The sequence below is a fragment of the Myxocyprinus asiaticus genome, chromosome 16 (genome assembly GCF_019703515.2).
Source record: "Myxocyprinus asiaticus isolate MX2 ecotype Aquarium Trade chromosome 16, UBuf_Myxa_2, whole genome shotgun sequence".
Classification (NCBI taxonomy): domain Eukaryota; kingdom Metazoa; phylum Chordata; class Actinopteri; order Cypriniformes; family Catostomidae; genus Myxocyprinus; species Myxocyprinus asiaticus.
In genome coordinates, this window is record NC_059359.1 from 16402287 (window position 1) to 16427198 (window position 24912).

The 24912-nt window shown below is 37.4% G+C and overlaps 1 protein-coding gene across 7 annotated transcripts in view; it reads left to right on the forward strand.

Annotated features, from left to right (window-relative positions):
* Positions 1–24912, forward strand: part of LOC127454107 (phosphatase and actin regulator 4B-like) — a 72082-nt gene that overhangs the window by 9652 nt on the left and 37518 nt on the right. For 3 of the 7 annotated variants that reach the window (XM_051721075.1, XM_051721076.1, XM_051721074.1), the window contains exons 2-3: positions 9246–9360; positions 9624–9668. In XM_051721075.1, the coding sequence (XP_051577035.1) occupies positions 9656–9668 (13 nt within the window). In that variant the 5' untranslated portion in view covers positions 9246–9360; positions 9624–9655. Of the gene's footprint in view, positions 1–9245; positions 9361–9623; positions 9669–20110; positions 20342–23380; positions 23847–24912 lie in introns of those variants that run through there. The other 4 variants (XM_051721070.1, XM_051721077.1, XM_051721071.1 and 1 more) reach the window with 2 other exon arrangements.

Below are 24912 nucleotides of genomic sequence, written 5' to 3' on the forward strand. Positions count from 1 at the left end.
TGGGAAAGGCGGTCTGGAAAGCAAATGCACATTTAAGTACCGCAACAACTCCTTCCTGCAGGCCTTTGCAGATGACAGCAACTTTTGTCTCCAGCTAACTGATGGAAAGTTAAACTTGAAGCAGACACATAAGTACTACAGCCAAGCACAAACACAGATCTTTGTGACTTTGTAGTGTGGAAAGACTGTGTTGTGGTTCGGATCTTACAGGATGTGGACTTCTGGACAACACTTCTGACAAATGCACAGGAGTTTTTCCTCAAAGTTACTCTACTCAAGCTTGTGGCTTGTTACTACACCCTAACAGCCTCCACAACGCCGCATGCTAAGCCTTTAACTGAGTTAAAGCCATCTTGCACAAGAAGGCAAAGAAAACAGGCATTAGAGAACATAAACAAATTGTGGTGCCTTTGCAGAGGGCTAGACCAGGATGACATGGTGGCTTGTGACAATGAAAACTGTGCAATCCAGTGGTTCCACCTCAGCTGTGTGGGACTCAGTCAGGCACCTTCAGCAAGTGAGCCGTGGCTCTGTGCCACATGCACACAGATGAACTGAAACAGTGGAGCACAAGCGTGTTTTTGTATTTATATCTCCTTTCTGATTGCTGAACAGACACACTTTTTTTTTTTTGTCTTTAATTTGTATCTTTACAATGTTTTTTTTATTTTTTATTTTTTATATTTGCCTTTTTTATTTTAGTTGACATGTTGCCATGTTGTTAGTACTTAGGTTACACTGCCACTTTACTTTTTTTTACCTGTTGTAGTTGCACTACATTGATACTATGAACATTTCAGTGCAATAGGTTTTCATTTTACCTTTTAGTATTTTACTTGTTTACTTATTTACTGCCATTTTTATCTCAATTGTCAGTACTTGAAAGTTACACTGCCACTTTACATCTTTTACCTGTTGTATGTGCACTACAATATTACTGTGAACTGTACACAGCATATTATGTTACACAAATAAAGAGATTCAGAATTGGATCATTTAATATGGTAACGTGGTATGCAACATATTAATAACACTGTTAATGCAGCATATGCAGTTCATATTCAGTTCACATGGTTTATGTCATAGTTTACGGTTTCATTACAACACTGGGGCACATATTAGTCAAGGTACAGCAAACAGTCACAATCTTGTCAAGGAATATCATGTCCTCGCCTTAACATGGGAGCACCATTCTCACTGGTACAGTCTCAGTTAGTATGGTGTACTTGGTGCATACACATCCAATCACCCTCTCCACTTGGACCCAAAGGTGAGCTGTGGCTCCTCCACATCTTTTGCATCCAGCTGGCAGCGGCCTCTTGTGAATGCAGGGATTTTCACTTCTGCACACATTAGTCCAACACTGTCCCTGATGTCAAATCCATGATCCGCCAACACCCAAGTCTCCAGGCAATAGTAACTGTTCTGTCACATGCTTGTCACTGACACGACCTCCCCACCCTTTGGAATTAAAGAGATAGCTCCCTGTGGTGTAATGCCAATGAGATACTTCAGGGTGTGCTTGTGTTTGTAGTGGGAAAATGTCTGATGCTCTCTCAATGTTAATTTCAAAGCAGTCCCAAATAACCGCAACATGATTGCCAAAAGCCTCCACAAACTGATCTGGCATGCTGCATTGCAAGCAATGTCTCTCTGGCAAGTGCACCAAAGGGCCGAGGTGTGTAAACATTGCATCTATGGTGTCTCTGTCTTTCGATCTATGCAGAAGAGGTGTGCAATGTGCTGGATTGGCAGATTCAGCCTCAGGCACATCAGAGTTAAGAGGAGCATCTGAAAGGGCAAAAGTTTTTGGCCTGTCTGTGGTAGGCAGGGAAGAAGCTGCATCAGCACACCCATCACAACAGCAAAACATAGAAGCCCAGTGTAGTACTTGACCTTCACATCATCATCTTTCAGGATATGCTCATCCATCTTCTTTTGAGCCAGCTAGTTGTGCAAAGTTAGCTGTGTAGCAACAACCCTACACTGTGTTTGCGTTGCTAGCGGTAACCACATAAGTTAAATGTGTTTTGATTATAACTTACCTGTGTGAAAATGCCTTGAACACACAAACATGTGTTGGGAAATGTTGCTGAAGTTGATGTTTTCCACGGCGGTCATGAGAACGGTTATGGCAGTTGACAGCAAGCGTTCACCATTCCACCGTGTTTTTAAGTTGGATAATATTAACACCACCGCAGCGTCTACCTCCACTATTACTCGGTCTCTACCGTAGCTTCCGTGTCCTAAAATCCCACAATGCCTTGCGTTGCTCACTTCAGCTGACATCATGATCGCATTCTCTATAAAGAAAAATCACAAACATAGTGTTAACACGTTAGAGGTACAGTACCTCCAATACAATTTCTTCCTCTGAACATAATTGTAATTTAGGCTTTTTTTTTTTTTTTTAATATGAGGGGCTTGCTACATTTATATACTTTTACAAGTTAGAGTCTTTTGATAGTAACCATATCAAAGTTACATGCAAAAAATCATGCATGTTTATATCAATAGCTTCCATTGCATTTTCAACTGGATCGAACTTTTCAATGTTTGATTTGAAATTTCTGTTTTTTTGTTTTTTGTTTTTTGTTTGTTTTATATCATTCATGAGGCAGCACTAAGACAGCTTGGTTCACTGTAAAATCTAATTAGTTGACCTTTGATTTTAAGGCAATCAGTTTGCATGCTTTTTCTAATGAAACATACTTATTTGGCTCAAGTAAAGTTAACTTAGTTATTTAAGTACTGTTAACTACAGCCACGGCTGTATTTTAAGTCTAGGCCTTCAGTGTGATTCATGCCATTAATTTCACAATGAATAAGACACTGTATGCCTATCATACATTACGTGGCAGTCAACTAATAATACCAATTGACATTTTAAAAACAGGTCTAATATGAAGAAAAAGCTCTCTAATAATATTTGCGATTTAAATTTTACTTGCAATAAATTTTGTTTCTTCAGGGTACACGGTTACTTTTTAAAACTTGATCTGACACTGAATGCTCAAGCAGCCTAATTTACATTTTAGAAATCTCCTGATGTTGCTATAACAATGCAAAAAGCACTTACCAATTTGCTTGAAGTGAAAATCCATCCTCCTTTCCTGTTTAATTAATCAATTGCATGATCATGCAGAACATCTCAGGTTTTTAAATCCATAAGAATCTCTTTCTCAATGGCGATAACGGCAGTGATGACAGCCGACTCGTCAGCAAGATCTCGCGCCCTTCGCTTTCAAATTACGTACATCACTTAAAGCGTGATTGCGTCACTCAAGGCCAGCTTGAAGGTCTGGACTGGGACATGTACTAAAGACCACACCCACCAAGAACAAATAAATCAATCTGATTGGCTGATGAATCTGACAGTCTGACTTTAGATACCCATTAATTTGCAGTGTTGAGGGATTCTGCAGAAATTCTGAAGGCCTGACAGGGTGGAGCTCAGACTCACGCACTGCTCCGGCTAAGGAGAATGCTTCGGGCATGCAATTTGTGAAACAGTTGTCACACTTTGCTTGTAAGCATCGAGGAATAAATTCTGATTGGATAAACATTTTGTTTTTTGCTATTCGTTTGAAGATGAATTAGGAGTGGAAAGCGATTGAAAATACATACAAAATACAGGCAAAAAGGTCAATGAGAATGAAAAAATATTTATTTCTTAGGCATATTACGCCAGCAGAGAAGGCTTTGCTGGCCCGGAGAAATTGCCACTGGTTAACTAGTTACTAGTAAACTAAAGTCATCTGTGATAAAAGTATTGTTTTTATTTAATTATTTAAATTGAGATATAGCACGTCTTATACAGTATAAGGGAAATTATGACTGGACTCCAGGTTAGCCATATGGAACATTGGATTCTCCTCGGTACTTCTTAATGCATATTAATCATTAAGTACAATTGTACAATTACAGTACAATTGAGTAGAGACGAATTACTTAAATTTAACAGGCTCCAAGTTCACCAGAGGTGACACTAATCACCTTATATGGTGACTTAACACAAATCACAACTATCAACAAGCTACAACAAAACAACAACAATAGTCATAAGAATTAAAACGATATACATTTTTTTTAATAACAAATATTATATTCCTCCAACTTAAGTTCCCTTGTCTTGACCAAACATACATAATTTATTCAAGAGCAAGGGCTATACTTAATCATTTTGAGTTAGTAGCACTAGAAGCCAAAGTTTAAAGAACGAATATGAGGTATGATTCCAAAATGTGATATTTCAAATACTGTTTAATTAGGACCACTTGATTGTTTTCATTAATTGTAACTTTAGGGTTTAGAGAGGAATGGTAACTTACAAAAAACAAAGCTTAAGTTGAGTTTTTTTATTTTTATTTATTTGAGATATCTATTAGTATTTACAGTGTTCCGTACTATTTTATCTGTCTTTCTGCATTATATCAGTTCCCTGAGGGCATCCTTTTTAAAACCGCATTTTAAATGATGCATGACAGAGTCTGAGGAGTTAAGCACTCAAGGAAGAAATAGGCCAGTTACATCCTTTTTTTTTTTTTTTTTTTCACACTTCATGTCCTGAGGGAGGCTGTGAGGATGGGTGTGAGGGAGGCTGTGAGGATGTGTGTGTGTGTGTGTGTGTGTGTGTGTGTCAGGGTCCATATTAGCATGTGTTAGGAGTGTCAGAGTTGTGAGGCGACACTGCATCTGGGAAAATGACATGCTTAACTCTTTGTTCCCTTGATAATATTATAGTGACATACATGTTCAATTTATGTCTCGTAAAACACACTACAAGTATGAATGTAGCATAAAGCGGCACATGTATACATTTGCTCTTACCTTTTAAGGAAGTACCCTGCACATTTTTTCAGTTACAGTGTGACTCAACACTGTTGATGCTTCTGGTCCAGGGGTGTGAGAGTGGATTTATCTGAGACACAGACATCTGCTCCCTGTTAGGACACTTGGCTCCAATTCATTCTCTCAGCTCTTTTTTCCATCCAACACATGTTTCTCAGCCATTCCCTATCAGTATAAATTGGATTTAACAACTCTTAATAGCATTTTTGCTGCTGAAGTTTAAATCAGAGATGGCATTAATACATCTGTCTTAAAGTCTTACACTTGCATTTTGCAAGACAATGGATCGTTGAACTAGGATAGGCCTAATACATGGTCTTTAGGAAACTTAAAGGCCAAAATAAAAAGTGCATTAAAATCATTGCTTCATCTCATGAAATTGCTTAATTTCACTTTGGAAGCAAAGTTGTTCCGAATATTTTGTGAATATTCGATATACCACCCAGCCCTGCTGTACAGTAATGTTCTGTATATTGCTTTTTATTATATTAAAATTTACCAGTTTTTGAAATAGAACACAATATGCAATTAAAAATGTTTCATACATTGATATTATCATCACATTAGCTCATTAAGCAGCATGCATATAGCATCGGAATAAAAAAACTGTAATTTTGCATTTTATCAAATTTTGTGTAAAATGACTTTTGCCAGTCTGATGAAATAATGAGCATCAAGAAAGCAACAAAAATTGCATTTGATGTTCACGTTGACATTCCCAGTTCCGTTAATATCTCACTCTCAAAATGGAAGGTTGTGGGCATTGAGTTATGTGATATAGCCTAGTGTCTCGTGATGTGCTCTTGTTGTAGGCAACACATTTTGGCAAATGTTGTAGATAATCTGAGTATTCTATACAGAAAATGTGCATACTACAAAAATATTACATGTAGGCTATTTTGAACAGACAAAATGTCAAGACTCCAAGACGAATAGAGCTCCCTGCCCAAGTGGGCCCTCATTCATAAAACATTCACAGCACAATTTCTGTGTAAATCGTTAGGAAAGCCATCCTTGCATAAATTGTCACATTTATGTAAATTCAGTTATTTACGTAAGAATTGATATATTACAGTACCTATTAACAGATATGTTCTTATGTTTCATGAATTCAGGGTTTGTATACTGCTCTTGTGGTATAAAAGTAGTTTGAGCAGAACGTCTTGTTCAAGAACTCCCCTTTGAGACTTAACTATACCATTGCTGTTTTGGTGATGTCACAGCTTTGTTGCAGTAGCTAGACTATGACCACATTAGAGGATTAATTATTTGGCCTATGCAGTGTGGACGCCACAGTTACAACAGGAAAACCACTTTGCCCAAACAAGAATCTAAGGCTTAATTGACCAACCAACAACTAACTCTCCAAGAATTCACGTACAAGAGAAAATCAAGCTATTTTCAGATTCTTATTCTGATGTGCTCAGAGTCAGCATACATTGCCTTCAGAATAAGCACAAATGAAAACCCCAAGAACAATTGATCACAATTATGATGATAAATTTTGATATTGTGAAAATGCTGTGTGATTTTTCTCACACATTAATGAGTAGGAGAACTCTAGTATATTGGACAATATTAGTATTCTGGCTGCCTGGTCACTGTATCACCATAAAGGTATACCCAGTTGTTCTCAGTGAGATTTGCATATGGGGCAGCATGGGCTCCCTGCAGATGAGCTTTTTATAGAAAGTGTCCACTTCTGCAACAGATAAGTACCATTACACCTTTCTAAGGGTCATTGTTAGTGGAATATATTGACTGTATTTCTTTTGTTCTTCCAAGAACAGCCTGAAAAGAGAACATTAGGAAGTCTAGCTTTATTTTCAAAGTACCAGCAGGGGTAAATTAAAATAGTTTTTGCTCTTTTATATCTACAGTGTACATATAAAACTGCCATGTCTTTTTAAAATTCAATCTTTTCACAACAAACCACTTACCAAAACATGTCATTACTTTTTGAAGACTTACAAAATACGTAAGTCTGTAATTTTAAGAGTAACGTTTTCATATGACATAGCTGAATTTTTTTTTTTTTTTTTTTTTGCACTTGCTCTCTTTGCTTTTGTAGTTTGAGTCATGTTTTGGGAAGATCATTTGGTTCTTGAGGAACTGCCAAACACAAATGACCACAGTTTAGGAGTATTTTGGTTTCTGAAACCCCAAAAATGTGAGGCTGCAGGGATCATGACTGAAATTATTATAACCTCAGACTGCTTAACTGGCCTGGCTTATGCTCACTGGATTCCTGCATGCTAAATGGAAGGCTGCACTTTCTGTAGACCTCAGCTTACTGGCATGTTTCCTGTAGAAGTTGGGCTTACAATGAGTAAAAACCTACGAATACCCATTTAAGGCTGTAATTTAATGTGACACAAGTTACATTTTTATTAAAAAAAAGCATGTTTTTATTCGGTGCAGGGCTGAAATGGTTAGTTGAAGTTATCAACAATTTTCATATCATTGTAGGGACATTTACTGCTACACTGTATAAGATAAAATTTGTTTTCAGAGAATATTTAACATAATCTTGAATGCAAGTGCTTGGTCTTAAGTATAAACAAGTGAAAATAATCTGCCAGTGCAATAAAACAAAAATACACTTATATGAAGGATGCATTCTCTAAAAAACAAGTCTAAATTGCATATCTTATACAATGTTGCTTCTCTGGTAAATGGATCTTGTTTTAAGAACACTGTAAAACAAGAGAAAAATACTCTTAAGGACAGGATTGTTTTTAAAAAATTTTTTTTAATTGAAGTAAACCTCCTAAAAACCCTTGAGTATTTTTTTCCCTGTAATTCAGTGAAGGTCATTTAAATGTATTTTTAAAAGATACTTTCATCCTCATCTATTTATTGTCACTAAGCATATGTTTAATGCAACCTCTTAACTTCGGGCACAAGCTGAATTGTTGGTTTAGAGCTGTTGATTAAGCTAATCGTTGCAATAATCGGTCGAATAGTCGAATAATCGTTCAATTAGTAGTCTGTTATCAAAGTAATCATTAGTTGTAGCCTTAATCGTATGTTTGGGATGCAGTGGGATCTAATTGATCAAACATGTAACGAGAAAATCGTTTTTATGAGACTTTGCTCTGTGAATGGAACTTTTGTCACTGATGTTATTTTACATGGCTAGGTTGCCGTGTCAAGTGCAATTTTTGCACACAGTATATAGCAAGCATTACATAGACTTAAATTTTCTTATTGTTAAAGGAAATCTTTTGGCAAAATGTAAAATCCAGTTAATTGAATAAATAATCAACAGATTAATCGATTATCAAAGCAGTTGTTTGTTGCAGCCCTACCTTAATTATTAATACAAAAATAATCAACAGCTCCAACCACATACGCAGTTACACACATTATCTTCCATTTCTGCTTAGAGAATTAAAAATAAGGAACTGTCTAATGCTACATAAACGATCACGATATAACACACACAACACATACTTCGTGTTCCTCTGCATGATCTTCCTTTTTCCTGAAAAAGAACATGATACTGCTAATGCACTCACTGTGTGTTCCTAAATTTGACTGTTGCTGTGAATGTAAAAATTATACTTATGCCATTCCTGTGGCTGTGTTTAGTTGGCATTTGCTTGCCTCTGATTGCATTGCATGTTGTCTTGTTTCTGTTTTTAAATAAGTCATATCACACAAATGACATTAACTGAGCCCAGGTAAACAGTCCAGTATTCTGCTGTTCTTATCTGTTGCTGTTAAGTCGTCATCGACGGAGTGTGGGAAGAAGGCCATCTGTCTGCGCTTGGTCCGTCCATCCGTCCGTCCGTCCATCCGTCCATCCATCCATCCATCCATCCATCCATCCATCCATCCATCCATCCAAGCCTGATTTGCTCTGTCTGCTTCATGTATCTCTGTTAGACATTTGCTCATTTTAGTGTTACCTGTCCTTTACATCAGCAGCTTTCAGTTAATTACCTGTCTATCATTTGCAGAAATTTCTTTTGTTCCTCCTCTTGTCAATTAGCTTTTGTCTTCTGAAGCTCGGCTGTGCTGTTTTAAAACAAACAGCAACGTGTTTGTCCCATCAGCTGTGCACCTGAAGTGTGACACCTGCTTTTAAACTCATGGGATGAAGTTCTTATCAACTTAATGGGGCAAGATGTGTGACTAGTGATCAGTGCAGGAAATCAGCTTTTTTTTTTATAAGGAATGGCAAAGATTACCATACACTTGAATGTAAATAACAAGGATTGCTCAGCAAATGAAGGAGTTGGGGAGTGAAGATTCCAAAGGATACTTCTTTAAGAGGGTACTTGAGGGTGCTTCTCTGAGGCTGTGATCACCGCCAGTATGGATTTGAGATGTTTAGCCTCAGCTGACTTCCGATCAAGTGAGTTATACATGAGCTTTCTGTGTTACAGGCAACTCATGGAGATGAGCGAATGTACCCTGTCTGCTTGTTCGAACTCTTTGACATAGACAAACAGAGGCACCACGGATGACCACCCACTTACAAGGCCAATGACCTTCAACATTGTATGTTTCCTTCATTCTGAACACAGCAGATGCTGTTTTGAAGCACCCATTGGTGATTCAGCAGGGTTTGCATATAATACTTTTTTATTTTGCTACTTTGGAATTAATGGAATTTTAGTTGGCAGTAAACCTTCATTCACCATCAAATGTCTGTATAAATAATTTAATGTCCTGTTATCTGTCTTAAATAGTTGATAAATGATTTGTACTCTTAATGAATGGGCTTTTTAAGTAATAATCTGTTTGTTTTGCTTTAATTACAGGATCCATTTACCGTTGTGTCTCATATTCTGTAATGGAAAATCGAGGTGAGTATTTATCACCACTTTTTGTCTTGACAATGATGCAACTAAACAACAACTTCTTGTCTTGACAATGATGCAACTGAACAACTGAGAATAAATTGTGGTTGTTGCTCAAGGATGTTGATTAAGGTCCAGAAACCTTCGGGTGATCTTAATTTAACATGACACATGACTTGAGCTGTTTACATTGTACAGTGTCAACAAAACCAAATACTACACTACTACAACAGACATTAGTCAGTGACCAGGATAGATTAAATTTGATGCAAATGAGTTTTTGTGTTCACTGGAAATGTATTGAAGGATGTATTTTCCATGTTTTGTTGGTGAATATTCAGTACCAAAGGTACTCAACAGTTTAAACAGACTGTATCTCTGTCCCTCACTGCCATTGTGATTTGCTTCAAATTAAATTCTGAATCCGGCATCCACCCTAAGTAAGGTCCTTTAGTAGAAGCGGAGTCATTTTGCTGTCTTTGTTGAAACCAATCATTGGTTATTTGTTTTTGGAAGCAGTTAAATGAGGAGCAACTGTTTGCCTATAGGCTATTTGTTAACTCTTTAATGGTTAAAATTGGATTCTTGGGGAAGTAATTGTGTTAAGGTTCCTGCTGGTTAACAAATCAGTTAATACACCTGCTTTAAAAAAGCTCTCTGTTGCCCCCTAAGGAAGCTCATGGCATTCGTTCCTTGTGTGGATCCTACCCTGAGCTGATCTGTGGAGCTTGTATTCCAGGTCATAGCAGTGACAGGTTAGGCCTAGACAGAACAAATTGTGCTCTCTCACTGTTCTCTCTCTTTAGAATGGTGCCCAGTGTAGGTGCTGTAACTGGGACAGAGAGAATTAGGGCTAGAGCTAATTTCCTCTGAGTCATTGTATTCCAGTGTACATGCACACATATGGTTACTGTTGTACTGGGATGAGAATGGTTGCAAAGGTATCAGATTTAGGAATTCCTGTAGTGCTGGATGTAAAGGTTCCTTATTGTGATGTTTCTAACATATATGTATAAAATGTATGTATGTAATAGGGTTGTCACGATTCCAAAATTTCAGTAGTCAGTGCCAGTACTAGTGGTCGACCGATATATCGCCGAGGCAAATAAATCGGGCATTATTCAGAATTTTTTTAATTATCGGCATTGGCCGCTAAATTTTCCTCTTTGGCCAATTTGTTTCTTGAGGGCGCTGAGAATCGCCTGCTTGCATGTGAAGCGACTGAGACATGTAAATGACCAGTTACAGTTCATTTTGTTGTTACGTACCACCATGTTACTACAATAATAGACCGGTGTGCAACACCGTGTCATTTAAACGGTCCGCATATCAGAGTTGCAGCATACGCATTTGAGCTTTGAGCTTAAAGTGCTCACCTGTTTCATTCTCCCTCTTTCTCCTCAACAGTTCCCTGTAACTTTTAACTGTCTTGTCTAATGATAAAAAGGCAAATATCAATCAAACTAATATCATATACTGTCTGCAAATATGTGCATATCTCGTTTAAACTCATGTAATAAACCAACCTCACACAACTTTAGCAGATCCAGCATCCTGTGGAATGCTCCTAAATCTTCCTCTGAAGCACTTATTCTAACAGTCTCTCCTTAACAGTTCCCTGTAACTTTTCTAATGATAAAAGGCAAATATGCAGAAATTTCATTTAAAAAGATGTAATTCACAAACCTCATGAAAATCCAGCGTTTTCTTCTCGTTGAGCACTCTTCTAATATCTTCCTCTGAAGCGCGTATTCTGTCAGCCAGAATCAAAACTTCAGGATCAAAAGTTCCTCTGATTCACAATTCCAAACAGGCAATCCAGGCCGTTTAAACTGTCAGGAGATTGCTGCTCGCGCTGGATCCGCATGAGCACGTGATTACAACTTCAAAGTAAAAGTGCTTCACGTGTGCTATAAGTAAAAATCTTATTCACTATACAGTGTATTTGCAATTGGTTTGATTCAGTATTTTTTGAGAAAAAGCGATTGCAAACATGGACATACCATTCATGGTTGCTGGACTGCTGTGTGTACTGTTATTTCCTTCTTAATATATTAACAATTTCTTCATGTGCAAATAAATTACTAAAATTTGATGACTAAACAGAAATCAGAAGAAACTGCTATCACCATTTAAAATACAATTATTTTTTTAGATTATTTTTTACAAAGTTAAAGTTTAGTGTGTAATTGAGTAAAAAATAGTGCTAAATAAGAGTTTATAAATTTTTTATCAATTTATTGTCTATGTTATTTACAATATATTCAATTGTGTGATATATTGGCATTGTATCGGTCTATCGGCCACCTTGCTCTCTGGATATTGGCATCGGCCATAAAAAACCCATATCGGTCGATCGCTAGCCAGTACCAGTCAAATGTAACGATTCTCGATACCAGTTTTGACATCTTAATTTAATTTGAATACATATTGTTAATTTTATTATCCATTTGGTACCAAAGTACTGGTACGTTTGACATTCCTAGCATGTAACGCATCGGAACCATAGCCTTGTGGTTAGCGCATGTGCTCCAATATATTAACTATAGCTATCATGCTCATGTGGGACATGGGATCGAGACTGCCCCTTGTCATGTTCCATTCCATTCCCCCTCTCTCCCCATGGTCCTCTGATTATCTTTATATGTAATCTCTCCACTGTCTCTGTAAATCAGATGAGGCAAAGGTCCAAGAAAAAACAAAAATGACATTGAAGTCTGTTTCTCTCATGACTCTCTTTCACTTGCTTTTTTCTCTTTCGTCTTGCTTTTATTCCAGCCTCTCTCTCTCTCTCTCTCTCTCTCTCTCTCTCTCTCTCTCTCTCTGCCTCTCTCTCTGCCTCTCTCTCTGGGGCCCCTAATACAACATTAGTGTTGCATGGTTTGGGGATTTCATAGCTTCTGGACCACAGAAAGAAAGAATTGTATGTGTTTGGCTGTGCATTGCTTTATCGAATCCTCTAACCTTTCACTTTTTTTTCTTCTTCCATATAGTTCAAAGCCTACGGTTACTGCATCATTAGCAAATTCTATTTGAAACGCCCAATTTACATCATGTTCCTATCTCTAAATATATAAAATTAGACTGGACATTTTTTGTACTTGTGTTTCTATTTGGATGATGGTTGTTTTGATTTTTCATCCTTAAGACTAATCCTCTATTAGTCTATTAATTATTGAATATGCTTGGCATGAAAACAAATAAATTATCTTCTGATGAATGTTGTTATACAGTTGTGCTCAAAAGTTTGCATCCCCTGGCAGAAATTGTGAAATTTTGGCATTGATTTTGAAAATATGACTGATCATGCAAAAAAAAAACTGTCTTTTATTTAAGGATAGTGATCATATGAAGCCATTTATTATCACATAGTTGTTTGGCTCCTTTTTAAATCATAATGATAACAGAAATCACCCAAATGGCCCTGATCAAAAGTTTACATACCCTTGAATGTTTGACCTTGTTACAGACACACTAGGTGACACACACACACACACACACACACACACACACACACACACACACACACACACACAGGTTTAAATGGCAATTAAAGGTTAATTTCCCACACCTGTGGCTTTTTAAATTGCAATTAGTGTCTGTGTATAAATAGTCAATGAGTTTGTTAGCTCTCACGTGGATGCACTGAGCAGGCTAGATACTGAGCCATGTGGAGCAGAAAAGAACTGTCAAAAGACCTGCGTAACAATGTAATGGAACTTTATAAAGATGGAAAAGGATATAAAAAGATATCCAAAGCCTTGAAAATGCCAGTTCAATCACTTATTAAGAAGTGGAAAATTTGGGGATCACTTGATTTGAAAGATTTCAGCCACAACTGCCAGAAGAATTTTTCAAGAGACAAAGAAAAACCCACAGGTAACCTCAGGAGAAATAAAGGCTGCTTTGGAAAAAGACAGTGTGGTTGTTTCAAGGAGCACAATACGACGATACTTGAACAAAAATTAGCTGCATGGTAGAGTTGCCAGAAAGAAGCTTTTAACTGCGCCAATGCCACAAAAAAGCCCGGTTACAATATGCCCGACAACACCTTGACACGCCTCACAGCTTCTGGCACATGGTAATTTGGAGTGACGAGACCAAAATAGAGCTTTATGGTCACAACCATAAGCGCTATGTTTGAAGAGGAGTCAACAAGGCCTATAGTGAAAAGAATACCATCCCCACTGTGAAGCATGGTGGTGGCTCACTGATGTTTTGGGGGTGTGTGAGCTCTAAAGGCACAGGGAATCTTGTGAAAACTGATGACAAGATGAATGCAGCATGTTATCAGAAAATACTGGCACACAATTAGCATTCTTCTGCACGAAAGCTGCGCATGGGACGCCCTTGGACTTTCCAGCACGACAATGACCCTAAGCACAAGGCCAAGTTGACCCTCCAGTGGTTACAGCAGAAAAAGGTGAAGGTTCTGTAGTGGCAGTCACTGTCTCTTGACCGTAATATCATCGAGCCACTCTGGGGAGATCTCAAACGTGCGGTTCATGCAAGACGACCAAAGACTTTGTATGACCTGGAGGCATTTTGCCAAGACGAATGGGCAGCTACACCACCTGCAAGAATTTGGGGCCTATAGACAACTATTACAAAGACTGCACGTTGTCATTGATGTTAAAGGGGGCGATACACAGTATAAAGAACTAAGGGTATGCAAACTTTTGAGCACAACTGTATATACTGGCGGTCAAACGTTTGGCACAGATTTTGCTGTTTCGGAAGGAAATTGGTACTTTAACTCACCAAAGTGGCATTCAACTGATCACAAAGTATAGTCAGGACATTACTGATGTAAAAAACGGCACCATCACTATTTGAAAAAAGTCTTTTTTTTTTATCAAATCTAGACAGGCCCCACTTTCCAGCAGCCATCACTCCAACACATTATCCTTGAGTAATCATGCTAAATTGCTAATTTGGTACTAGAAAATCACTTGCCATTATATCAAACACTGCTGAAAGCTATTTGGTTTGTTAAATGAAGCTTTACATTGTCTTTGTGTTTGTTTTTGAATTATCACAGTATGCAATAGACTGGCATGTCTTAAGGTCAATATTAGTTCAAAAATGGCAAAAAAGAAACAGCTTTCTCTAGAAACTCGTCAGTCAATCATTGTTTTGAGGAATGAAGGCTATACAATGCTTGAAATTGCCAAAAAACTGAAGATTTCATACAAAGGTGTACACTACAGTCTTCAAAGACAAAGGATAACTGGCTCTAACAAGGACAGAAAGAGTTGTGGAAGGCCAGATGTACAACTAAACAAGAGGATAAGTACAGCAGAGTCTCTAGTTTGAGAAATGGATGCCTCACATGTCCTCAGCTGACAGCTTCATTGAATTCTACCCACTCAGCAACAGTTTCATGTTCAACAGTAAGCTTTTGTGGGATCAGCTAGACTGTAAGGTGTGTGAGAAGTGCCAGACAAGACAGCCACATCTATGGCAAGTGCTACAGTAAGCATGGGGTGAAATGTCACCTGAGTATCTGGACAAACTGACAGCTAGAATGCCAAGGATCTGCAAAGCTGTCATTGCTGATGAGAACTCTTTGAAGTAGTTTAAGAAGTTCAGATTTTTATTTTATTTTATTTTTTTCAAATTGTAATAGTAATTTTTCACATTATTACTGTCCTGACTATACATTGTGATCAGTTGAATGCCACTTTGGTGAATAATAGTACCAATTTCTTTCCATAAGAGCAAAATCTGTAACTTTTTCTAAACTTTTGGCTGCCAGTGTGTATGTGTGTATATATATATATATATATATATATATATATATATATATATATATATATGTAGCATTCCACTGCTGTTATTCGTTTGTGCTGTAATGCACACTTGACATCTCTTGACTTGGATCTCATCCCAAGGTGTGACAGGAAATGTGTTCAAACAGACAAAAAGGTAAAACACCTTTGGGAGAATTTGTTTTATTGTCAAATGGGTAAATTAAATCCAGTGATGGATTAGGGCTTGTGAACAACACAGCATGTTCCTAGAGACTTCTTGAGTTCAGCTCAAACTCATGGCCAGGAAGTTGTTAGAGGTGTCTTGGAAGTAGCCTTGCTGCAGTGGAACTTGGTCCAGACGTTTTGTGGCACCACAGTGGATATTTATGACATCAGAGACGAGGAGCAACAGGCACTGAGTGATCCATACACTGTGCTAATGGTCAAAGACAGTATTGGATGAGATGGGCCAGTGGCACAGTATACTTTTGAATGGAAGAAATGGTAATGCTGACTATAGCGGGTCTATGAATGCAAATCCAGCATTTCAGTTAGAAGAGCTAATCACCAATCAGTGGCTTGAGGCTGTCTACACTGGCCGCTTTGAAGCAAACGTTTTCTAAACCTTCTAAACGTTTTTTTACTTTGTCAGGTTTCTGTACATACCCTCAGATGAAATCCTGCAGACACCCCTAGTTGTATATCACCTAAAACGTGTATTCTAAATAAATCAACACAATTATTAAATATAATAATAATAGTAATAATAATAATCTACTTTATCTACTCTAGATCAATACCAACAACCATAAAATATTTTGTTTAAACCCTCAGTAATGCTAATAAAGAGTTTAAAGGTGTCATTTCATGAGGAATAAAATTTCCCTGTTATTGTACTATAAAACATACAGTAAGTTTCAGAACTCAAAACTTCCTCCCTAGTCAAAAAAAGAGCATTTATTGACTCCAAGCTGCAAAAATGTCTTATTCTCTACCTCTGCGACTTTTCACTTGGGGGCCTTCATTAATGCATGACCGTCTCCACAGAAAAGAGATCGACACCTCTTTTTAAATCATCACCTCTTTGGTAAGTGCACAGACAGCCATTTCTACACACCTACACTGAAAAAATAAATAAATTATGAGTTGGATTTACTTAAAATACATATGTAGCATTTTTGCATTGTGCTTTTTAAGCAAATTCAACTTAAGGTTATTTTAAGTCAACTTAGCTGGAAAACCTTTGTTAGATATTCATAAATGTATTAGATTATTCAACTTTACTTAAAAATTAAGTCACACCAAAAGATTTAACAAATAATGGCAAGTTGTTTCAAATTAATGTTTAAACTAACTTAACTAGAAAACCTATATATGTATATATGCGCTCATTCATCATCTTTAATTAAAGTATGTCACACCAATATGATTAAACAAATAATGGCAAGTAATTTTTAAGCTTTTGAAATAAAGCTTATTTGCATTACTAAGGTTAATTCATCATGTTGAACCAACATGAAATTAGATTGATATTTTTTTAAAACCTACAAATGTACTGGTCTTCTCCTTGCAATCATCAAAAACAAAGTACTGAAATAAACACACCACAAAGACAATTAAAACATTAACATAGTATAGCATTGTGCAACATGAGCAGTAAGGGAAATGTCTTAAAGATAAATGACAACAGATTACAGTATTTAAAATAGGTACATTTCACAAAATTCACTTGTTTTATTCCACTGCCACCCTCCTTATTATTGCATCTCCAACATTAATAACACAAAACATTTTCTCATGAATGTCCTTTGAATGTTTGATTCAGTACACTTTAGGCTCAGTTCACAGCATTTTTGGCAATCTTGATTACCACAGAAAATAAGTGACTTGTCCCTTATTTAAATAATCGTGGTTACAGTAAGGCACGCACAATGTAAGTGAATGGTGCCTGCAAATAAACATTAAAACACGGTTTCAAAAGAATAGACACTAGATGTAAACATTATATGTGTTAACATGTTATAATCACTGGGATTACTATTACAGCATCATAACAACCAAGTTGTAATATTGGATATAACTACAACCAAAAAGTTTAGAAAGTCATTTTATTACACTAATATCATGTTAACACACATATTGTTTATATCTTTTGGCTATACTTTTGAAATAGTATTTTAAAGTGTATGGATTGGCCCCATCCACTTCATTGTAAGTTACTTAATGTAACTGTGATAGCTTTTTCAAGTGGGGAGTTTTGTGGTAATCAACATTATACAAAAAATGCTGTCAGTTGAGCCCAACTTGTACTAAACCCAGAATATTCCTTTTAATATGGCACAGTTGAGCACATCCTGACAGTTTGCAACCAATGTCCATACAAATCAACAGGCACTAAAAGCAGAAAGAAAAACAAACAAACAGAGAAATTACAAGTCTTATTACAAGCTTCATTGTGCAGAACTTTTCAGTGGAGGTGGAAACAGAATTAAAACAGCCATGTTCTTCCACTGTCTTCAAAGCAGACGAGCTGTCCAATTAGCTGACAATGTCTGAACACAATTAACATCAACTGTAAAATAAAACAAATATATATTTGTAAATAAATAAATATATATCTATATATCTATCTATCTATATATATATATATATATATATATAAATTAAATTGTTAACTCTGAATGCGTTCCTCATATAGGATTCCAGAGTTTGCTGCACAACTTGTCTTGCTGCTATTTGGAAAGATGGATATTCATGGTCAAAATCACTGAGATTTTTTTCCCTATTCTGCTGGATGATGTGAACATTAACTGAAACTCCTGACCTGTATCTGCATGATTTTATGCATTGCACTGCTGCTACACGATTGGCTGATTAGGTAATCGCATTAATAAGTAGGTGTACAGGTGTTCCTAATAAAGTGCTCAGTGAGTGTATATATATATATATATATATATATATATATATATATATATATATATATATATATATATATATATATATATATATATAATATATATATACATATACATTTGAAGCCTAAAAGGGATGGCACAGGAAACTGAGCGTTTCAGACAGAGGGCCAAAGACAGGGTAGAGGAAAGGTTATTTAATACTATATTATGACTGTTTTTTTGTGCAAACACCTTTAATATATCATTATAAGTGAACCTCAAGGAATATAATAAAGTAAATGAAAAAATAAATGACATGAAGTGACAAAAGCTGTGTGTATATTCATCTTTAATCAGTTTGTCAACGTCAGAGAGCTCAATAGTTCATATTAAAGAGCTGATTTCATAGATAAGTGTCATAAACCGCACTTTTTAAAGACTTCTGGAGAGAGGAATGTATTACTTTAGGGCGCTTTCCCTGTATTTTATTCCCGCCGTTATAGAAAATGTACAGGAAAAGGATCTTTGAAAAGAGCCACCCAGTGGTGTTGCGAACATGGCTGTCAAGTGACCTAACTTCCCTTAAAGGGACTTTGCTAACAGTGCTCCATGGAATTCAGTCCAAAGGGGCCATTCAGACAGAATGCATTCTTGTGTTAAAAAGATAGACGCAGTGCAGCCAGTTGAACAGAATGCAGGTCTTGATGCATTTTTTAAAGTTTAAATTCTTAAAAACTTAACGTGGCATTTTCAAAACAGTCAAAGATCTCCATCTAGTGCATTCACATAGATAAACAATTACTGAACAGTGCAGATGTATACAAAAATACCTTTGCTTCATAATCTGTGGTCATGGGGTTGACCGAGGAGCTGGATTATTGCTGATCAGAAAGAAGAGTTTGTTTCATGACTGGTGAGCATCATCTAAAGAGGATATATGCACCAATGGAATCTAAAATTCTGGGGTTTGGGATATGGTCTCTCTGTTATATAAGCCTAAAGCGGAATGAAAGTGGTCTCCGGCTTTTGGAAATGGGATTATGTGGACCGTTTTAGTCAAATTACATAGCTACACACTTCCACATTCCTTTTCTCTGCTAATGTACTTTGTTGGATAAAATTGCATTTCTGGAATTCCTGTGGATGAAGATTTGCTATTACACTCTGCTCCCTGAAGAGGGCCGGAGTCTTGATCAGTTGATTGTTGTGCATATTCCAGTGGATTTAATCTTAAAGTTAAAGAGAGGGGACATAAATGTTATTTTTGGACTGTAAATGTATACTTGCATATTTTATCTAGAGCACAAATCTCAAAGAGTACATAATAGTTGAATTTAGTTACGTAATGTGTTCTTTTTAATGTCAGAGAGGCTTCACAAATGAAATCATAGAAGAAATATGCACCTTGAAGTTTTAACTCTTGATGATCAGTCAGGTTTTAGTTGAGTTCCTCTTCCCTTTGAATTGTCCATAGCCACAAAGTCAAATGTCCACCCAGTTGATACCAGCTCTTCCTAGGCAGAACTTCTCTTTAATCCCTTTGCCTTTTTTTCTTTGCCTGTCATTAGAACACATACACAAGCACGCACAAACTTTGCACTTTGACCCTTGCTTTAAGGAATGATAGGCATCCATCGGCATCTGTACTGATCTGCTTTGAAAACTCATTTATGAACTGGAGGGAGAGAAAGTGGGATGGAAGGGAGGGTCCTGTGTAGGAGAGAGAGAGTGGGTGGAGAGTTGAAGAAGGTTGGAGGACGCTAGAAGAAAAGAAGGGCAGTTGGCATGAGATCCACTCAAGGAAGAAACAGAGAAGTGAAGAACATTGGGTTGGAAGGTGATAGAAGCATGCGATCGATGCTGGGTGTCAAGAAAGGGGTCCTTTTAAGCTGAAAGCAAGACCAGAAAAGGCTTAAATTGAGGAAGCTGAGCACCTGGGCAGAGCTGCAGACTTTGAGGCCCTTAGGGGGCTGGAGCATGGGACAGACCTTTCCTCTAAAGACTTCACCTCAAAACGCCTGCGCACATTTGGGTGAGTCGAACACACAAGCTTAGCAAGCATTACCTTGGCTTGACTTCAACACAGCAGGAACTGGTTATGACTCAGCAGTGGGTTTTAACTGTGAGTGGAAGGAAACCAGACATTGAGGTGGGCGTCTGGAATTAATATCTATGCCCACATTCTCCATAATTCTCCATCTTTGTTTGTCCTTATATTTAGGAATGTTACAGGGAGAGGATGAGAATTCTAAAGTATCCTCTTGTCCCTGAGGTAGTGGAGGTGGTTCCACTCTGACCATGAAAAAATAAAGAGCCATTCCATATATCTAGTTGTTCATGCAGTGGATGGTGAAAGATACTGTAGATATTTATTGCTTAGAAAAAAGGTGTCCGTCGGTTTTCTCTAGTACTAAAACTATTAATGCTTGATGTATCAGAGTTTCTTGGCCTATAGTCTGAGCAGTAAGTTATCTTTATATTTTAAAGGTAAGAGATAAAGTCAAATCTCCATCAAGGTGTGGATGAAATAAACCAGGCTATACTTTTCATCCATTAAGTACCATTAACCAACAGGACAAAAGCAGGAGCATGAATAGGTTGGTCTCCCAACCTAAGGACATATCCTCCTCACATAAAAATGTTAAGTTATTGGAGTATTTCTTTATTAGTTACATTAGTTATTACATGGTGAAATATTGCCACTGTTGCTCTGGGGTTGGTTGTCCTTGAAATAAGTGTACTATAATTGCTTTGAATAAAAGCATCTGCCAAATAACTAATTATTTAAACCAGTACTTTCCGAATATGTCCTGTTTTGGGTTGTTGAAACATTGCTTAGCTTGTAGACGAAGCTGACTGTATCATCTGGCTGTATCAACCACATTGTTGTGATTGGTCATCTAAGACATGCTTCTACATCCAGAAAAGTAATAGATTAATGCTGCCCTGGCACTGGTCTTGCTGTACATTACATTTACATTTCCAGTTGCCCCACAATATACTGTGATCCTTCCCCAACAACTACACCATCCAAACATCATTTATTTATGAAGAAACGCCTCAAGTCTGAATCACCATGATTTATGCACTGTTTTCCCCCAAATACAGCTGACGATCAATTACTGCACAGAGGAAGCAATCAAGTTTCATGTCACAAAACAGGCTTCATTGTTCCCTCAATGGGCTCTGCTCACTGTTGGTTTTGCAGGCGCTGTATTCATTTACTTTCGTTTACTAATTTGCTGGAAGCATTGGAAACTTATTATCCCTTCAACAATGCGCCCAATTGGAGCTTAACCTCAAACAACTGTGGTTCTAACATTCACTTTTCATCCCGTTGTTTCGTATTAGGCTTTTTTTTGTTGGATTTTTCAAAGTGCAACTCTGGATTAAAGAGGCCTGCCAAACAAGGCCGTCTCGGATGAGAGCCTGTAGTTATTTGTACCTATCTAGCAATGCATGAGGGGGTGTTGTGTAGTGGCAGAGCAGTGATTGTGGATCCTAAGGTTTCTCCCAGTGGAGACGGATTGTTACATAATGAAACAAGCTGCTCAAGGCTGCAACCTGCCATATTTCCTATAACACAGCTGGCTAACCTCTCATCAGCAATGGATTCATTTTACCCCACTGGCTCTGTAGTAGCACATGCTGTACATGCATCCATATTCAGTACATGCGTTCACTCTTGCATGAGCAAAAGATTCATGCACACATGCACAGTCCTCAGTTCACATAGGTCTATACATTTCATATGTGGTTCTGCATGTGCCATAGGTGGGAACTTTCATGTATGCATCTTTAAAGCAATGTGACACATTAAGATGGTACTATAAGCCGCTGCCATCTGTTTTACAGATGATGCCTTTCTCCTTTATTGTGTGTTGTATAAATGCTTTGGTGGTTACCTGTCCCATAAAAAAAATTGTCGACTTTGTCTCTCTTTGGAAGACAATTGGATTTTTTTTAGCTGTATGTTATGTGGTGGTGCTTTATAAAATGGGTTTGAGTTCTTTGCATTCTGATTAAGTACTTGATTTTTTGTCTGGTTAGGTAATGTGGCAGAGAGGGCCCTTAAAATCACTTGCTCAATAGAGGGTAAGCCGAGCTCATTATAAAGGAGTAAGTAGTCAGTGCCATATCCTTTCAGGAACAGTTGAGCTGCTTTTGAAAGTACTGGGTTCTTTCTTTGGAAAGAATTGGTGCAGCCTTAGCTTTATTTGGTTTGTTAGCATCTGTATTCATCTATTAGTTCAAATAAAAACACACCTATTTAAACTGACTCAGATCAGACATATATGTAAATATGTGGTATTCCGATGTCTGCAAAGTCCTGTTTCCCCTTCACACTGAGTACGTTTACATGCACTTTAAAAGTTCGTTTTCAGTTGTACTAAAGAAATAATTTATCTTTTAAAATGGCATGTTAATGCTTTAGTCTGACTGAAATCGTACTGGATTTTTGAAGGCAGACTAATGGACCTAGGTAATGTGATTGTAGCTCGACAATACAGCGTGTATTCACGTTAATCGGAACACAATTGGCCTGGTTGTGTGTGTGCTCTGGAAAATAAAAGTGACATGCAACATGTATTTAACACTTCCTCAGCTGATGTCCTTTCTTCAAATACTCAATTACATATTGTGTCATGTATACTTGGACAGGCAGAAGACTGTAGCTCAACTACTGCACATGTAAACTTACTGACTGCAGTGGACAATGGGAGGGGGTCCTCTCTGTTCTCTTAACCTCTTACTCCCTTCCCCCCCATCCCTGTTTCAGGATCAGGGTGGAGTGCCGTTTCCTCCCTCTGTTTCCCAGGCCTTACCCCCCCCTGTTTTCCGAAGCAATCCGATTCTCTCCCTGCCATTAATGCACAGCCTCAGCACAGATTGCTCTTCAAACACAACTCACTCCCTGCACTCTAAGTGACATCTTTAGCTCTACTCCATATCATTGGGATTGATGTCCTCTGGATCTGTTTTCTTCTACTTCACTTGTCTCTGAGCTGTTAGTGATGCCTAATCCATTAAGGGCTAATAACATGACTCAGGCTTCTCATGCTAAATTTGAATGCAGCTGGACAATATCTGTGCAATACCTTGTTAGTGGACGTGTCAATGCATAAAAAATCGGGACTTCTCTACAGCCGTACTTTCAGAATCATGTATATCTTGTCGACTGTTGGGAATTCTTAGCTCTATGTGAGGAGCTCTTTTCCTGATGGAAGTGTTCCCATTGTGAGGCTCGCAGTGTGTCACTAGGAAACCGTAGTCTGGCTTTTACACTTTCCATGTGCTCAAGGAACTTTGAGTCTTCACAGCTTTGAGTTGTGATACTGCCTGTTTCTCAGACTCAAGGTTCGACTGTCAGATATATGTTTGGGTGTTCAGTCCTTCTGCACTGAAGGAATAGTGCTTTTGTTTTCTGTCTGATTTCACTTATTCTCTCCATGACTGGGAACATCAAGCAAGAAAGCAATTGAACACTTCTATGGATTTTTGCTTCCACACAAGTTGCCATGGTAGCTGGAGTCCAGGTAGACTAATCTATCCATACAGTGGATCTTTGTTTCTTTTATCTGCTCATCTTTACCAAGGCTAATTATTTTTCTGGTTTGCCGCCCTCTGCTGAGTGTTTGAGTGTTCTGCCCCCATCATACATGGGTTGCAGGTGTTGCCCGTTTGCTTGCCCATCTGTTATTTGTTGTCATTTGCCACCCAGCACAGGTCTCACAGGACATCCTATGTTTACTGGGCTACAGTAATTTTTAGAGTGTGATTATTAAACCACAAAAGGCTGCTGTTTCATTAAATATGTAGTCTGTATGTGCTGCACACTACATAGTGAATTAGCTTTGCAGTTTGATAATCATACTAGGACATAATGTGATTTTAATTTGTGTACTGAATGTTTACACTGGGACATTCGTACGTCAGATGGTATCGGTTTTTGGTATCGGAGTATTTTCTACAATTTAATGATAGCAAACATAGGAAAACAATTGAAAAAACTGTGTAGACGGATGCATTGGGTTTGAACGGCCCCTAAAACGCTCAAAATGAAAGCCGCTTTAATACAAAGAACCAAAAGACAGAATTACCATTATTTTTGAGCAACACCCTTCAGCCCACCATAGCCACAATGGTTTATAATGATAAAGTCTTCAAAGTTAATAGGGCAGCTAAGGGATGATCACTTCTGAATGGAACACACCCCAGTCACTGTTTCTTAGAATGAATCACGACACGTCAAGTGTGTGCTAATATAATGATGAATCAAAATATAAGGCTTAATATTTAGTTATAAAATTCTATAAAATTATTTTATATTCATAATATATAAATGGTGGAATAATTTGCACTTTACAGGAAGACTGACAAAAAAAAAAAAACACCTGGGTTTAGGTTACATTCACTGGTTCAGAAATGTAATTGTAGATAAGAAAAAATGTGTAATGTGTTAAACAGAAGAATGCACAAACTAAGAATCAAAATCTTTTCTGAACAATCTTTGTATTTATGTAGTACAGGGAGGTTTGGCTCATAATTAAAAATGAAAAATAATGCTGTTTTTAAGTTCATTATTGAGCCAATATGAATAAA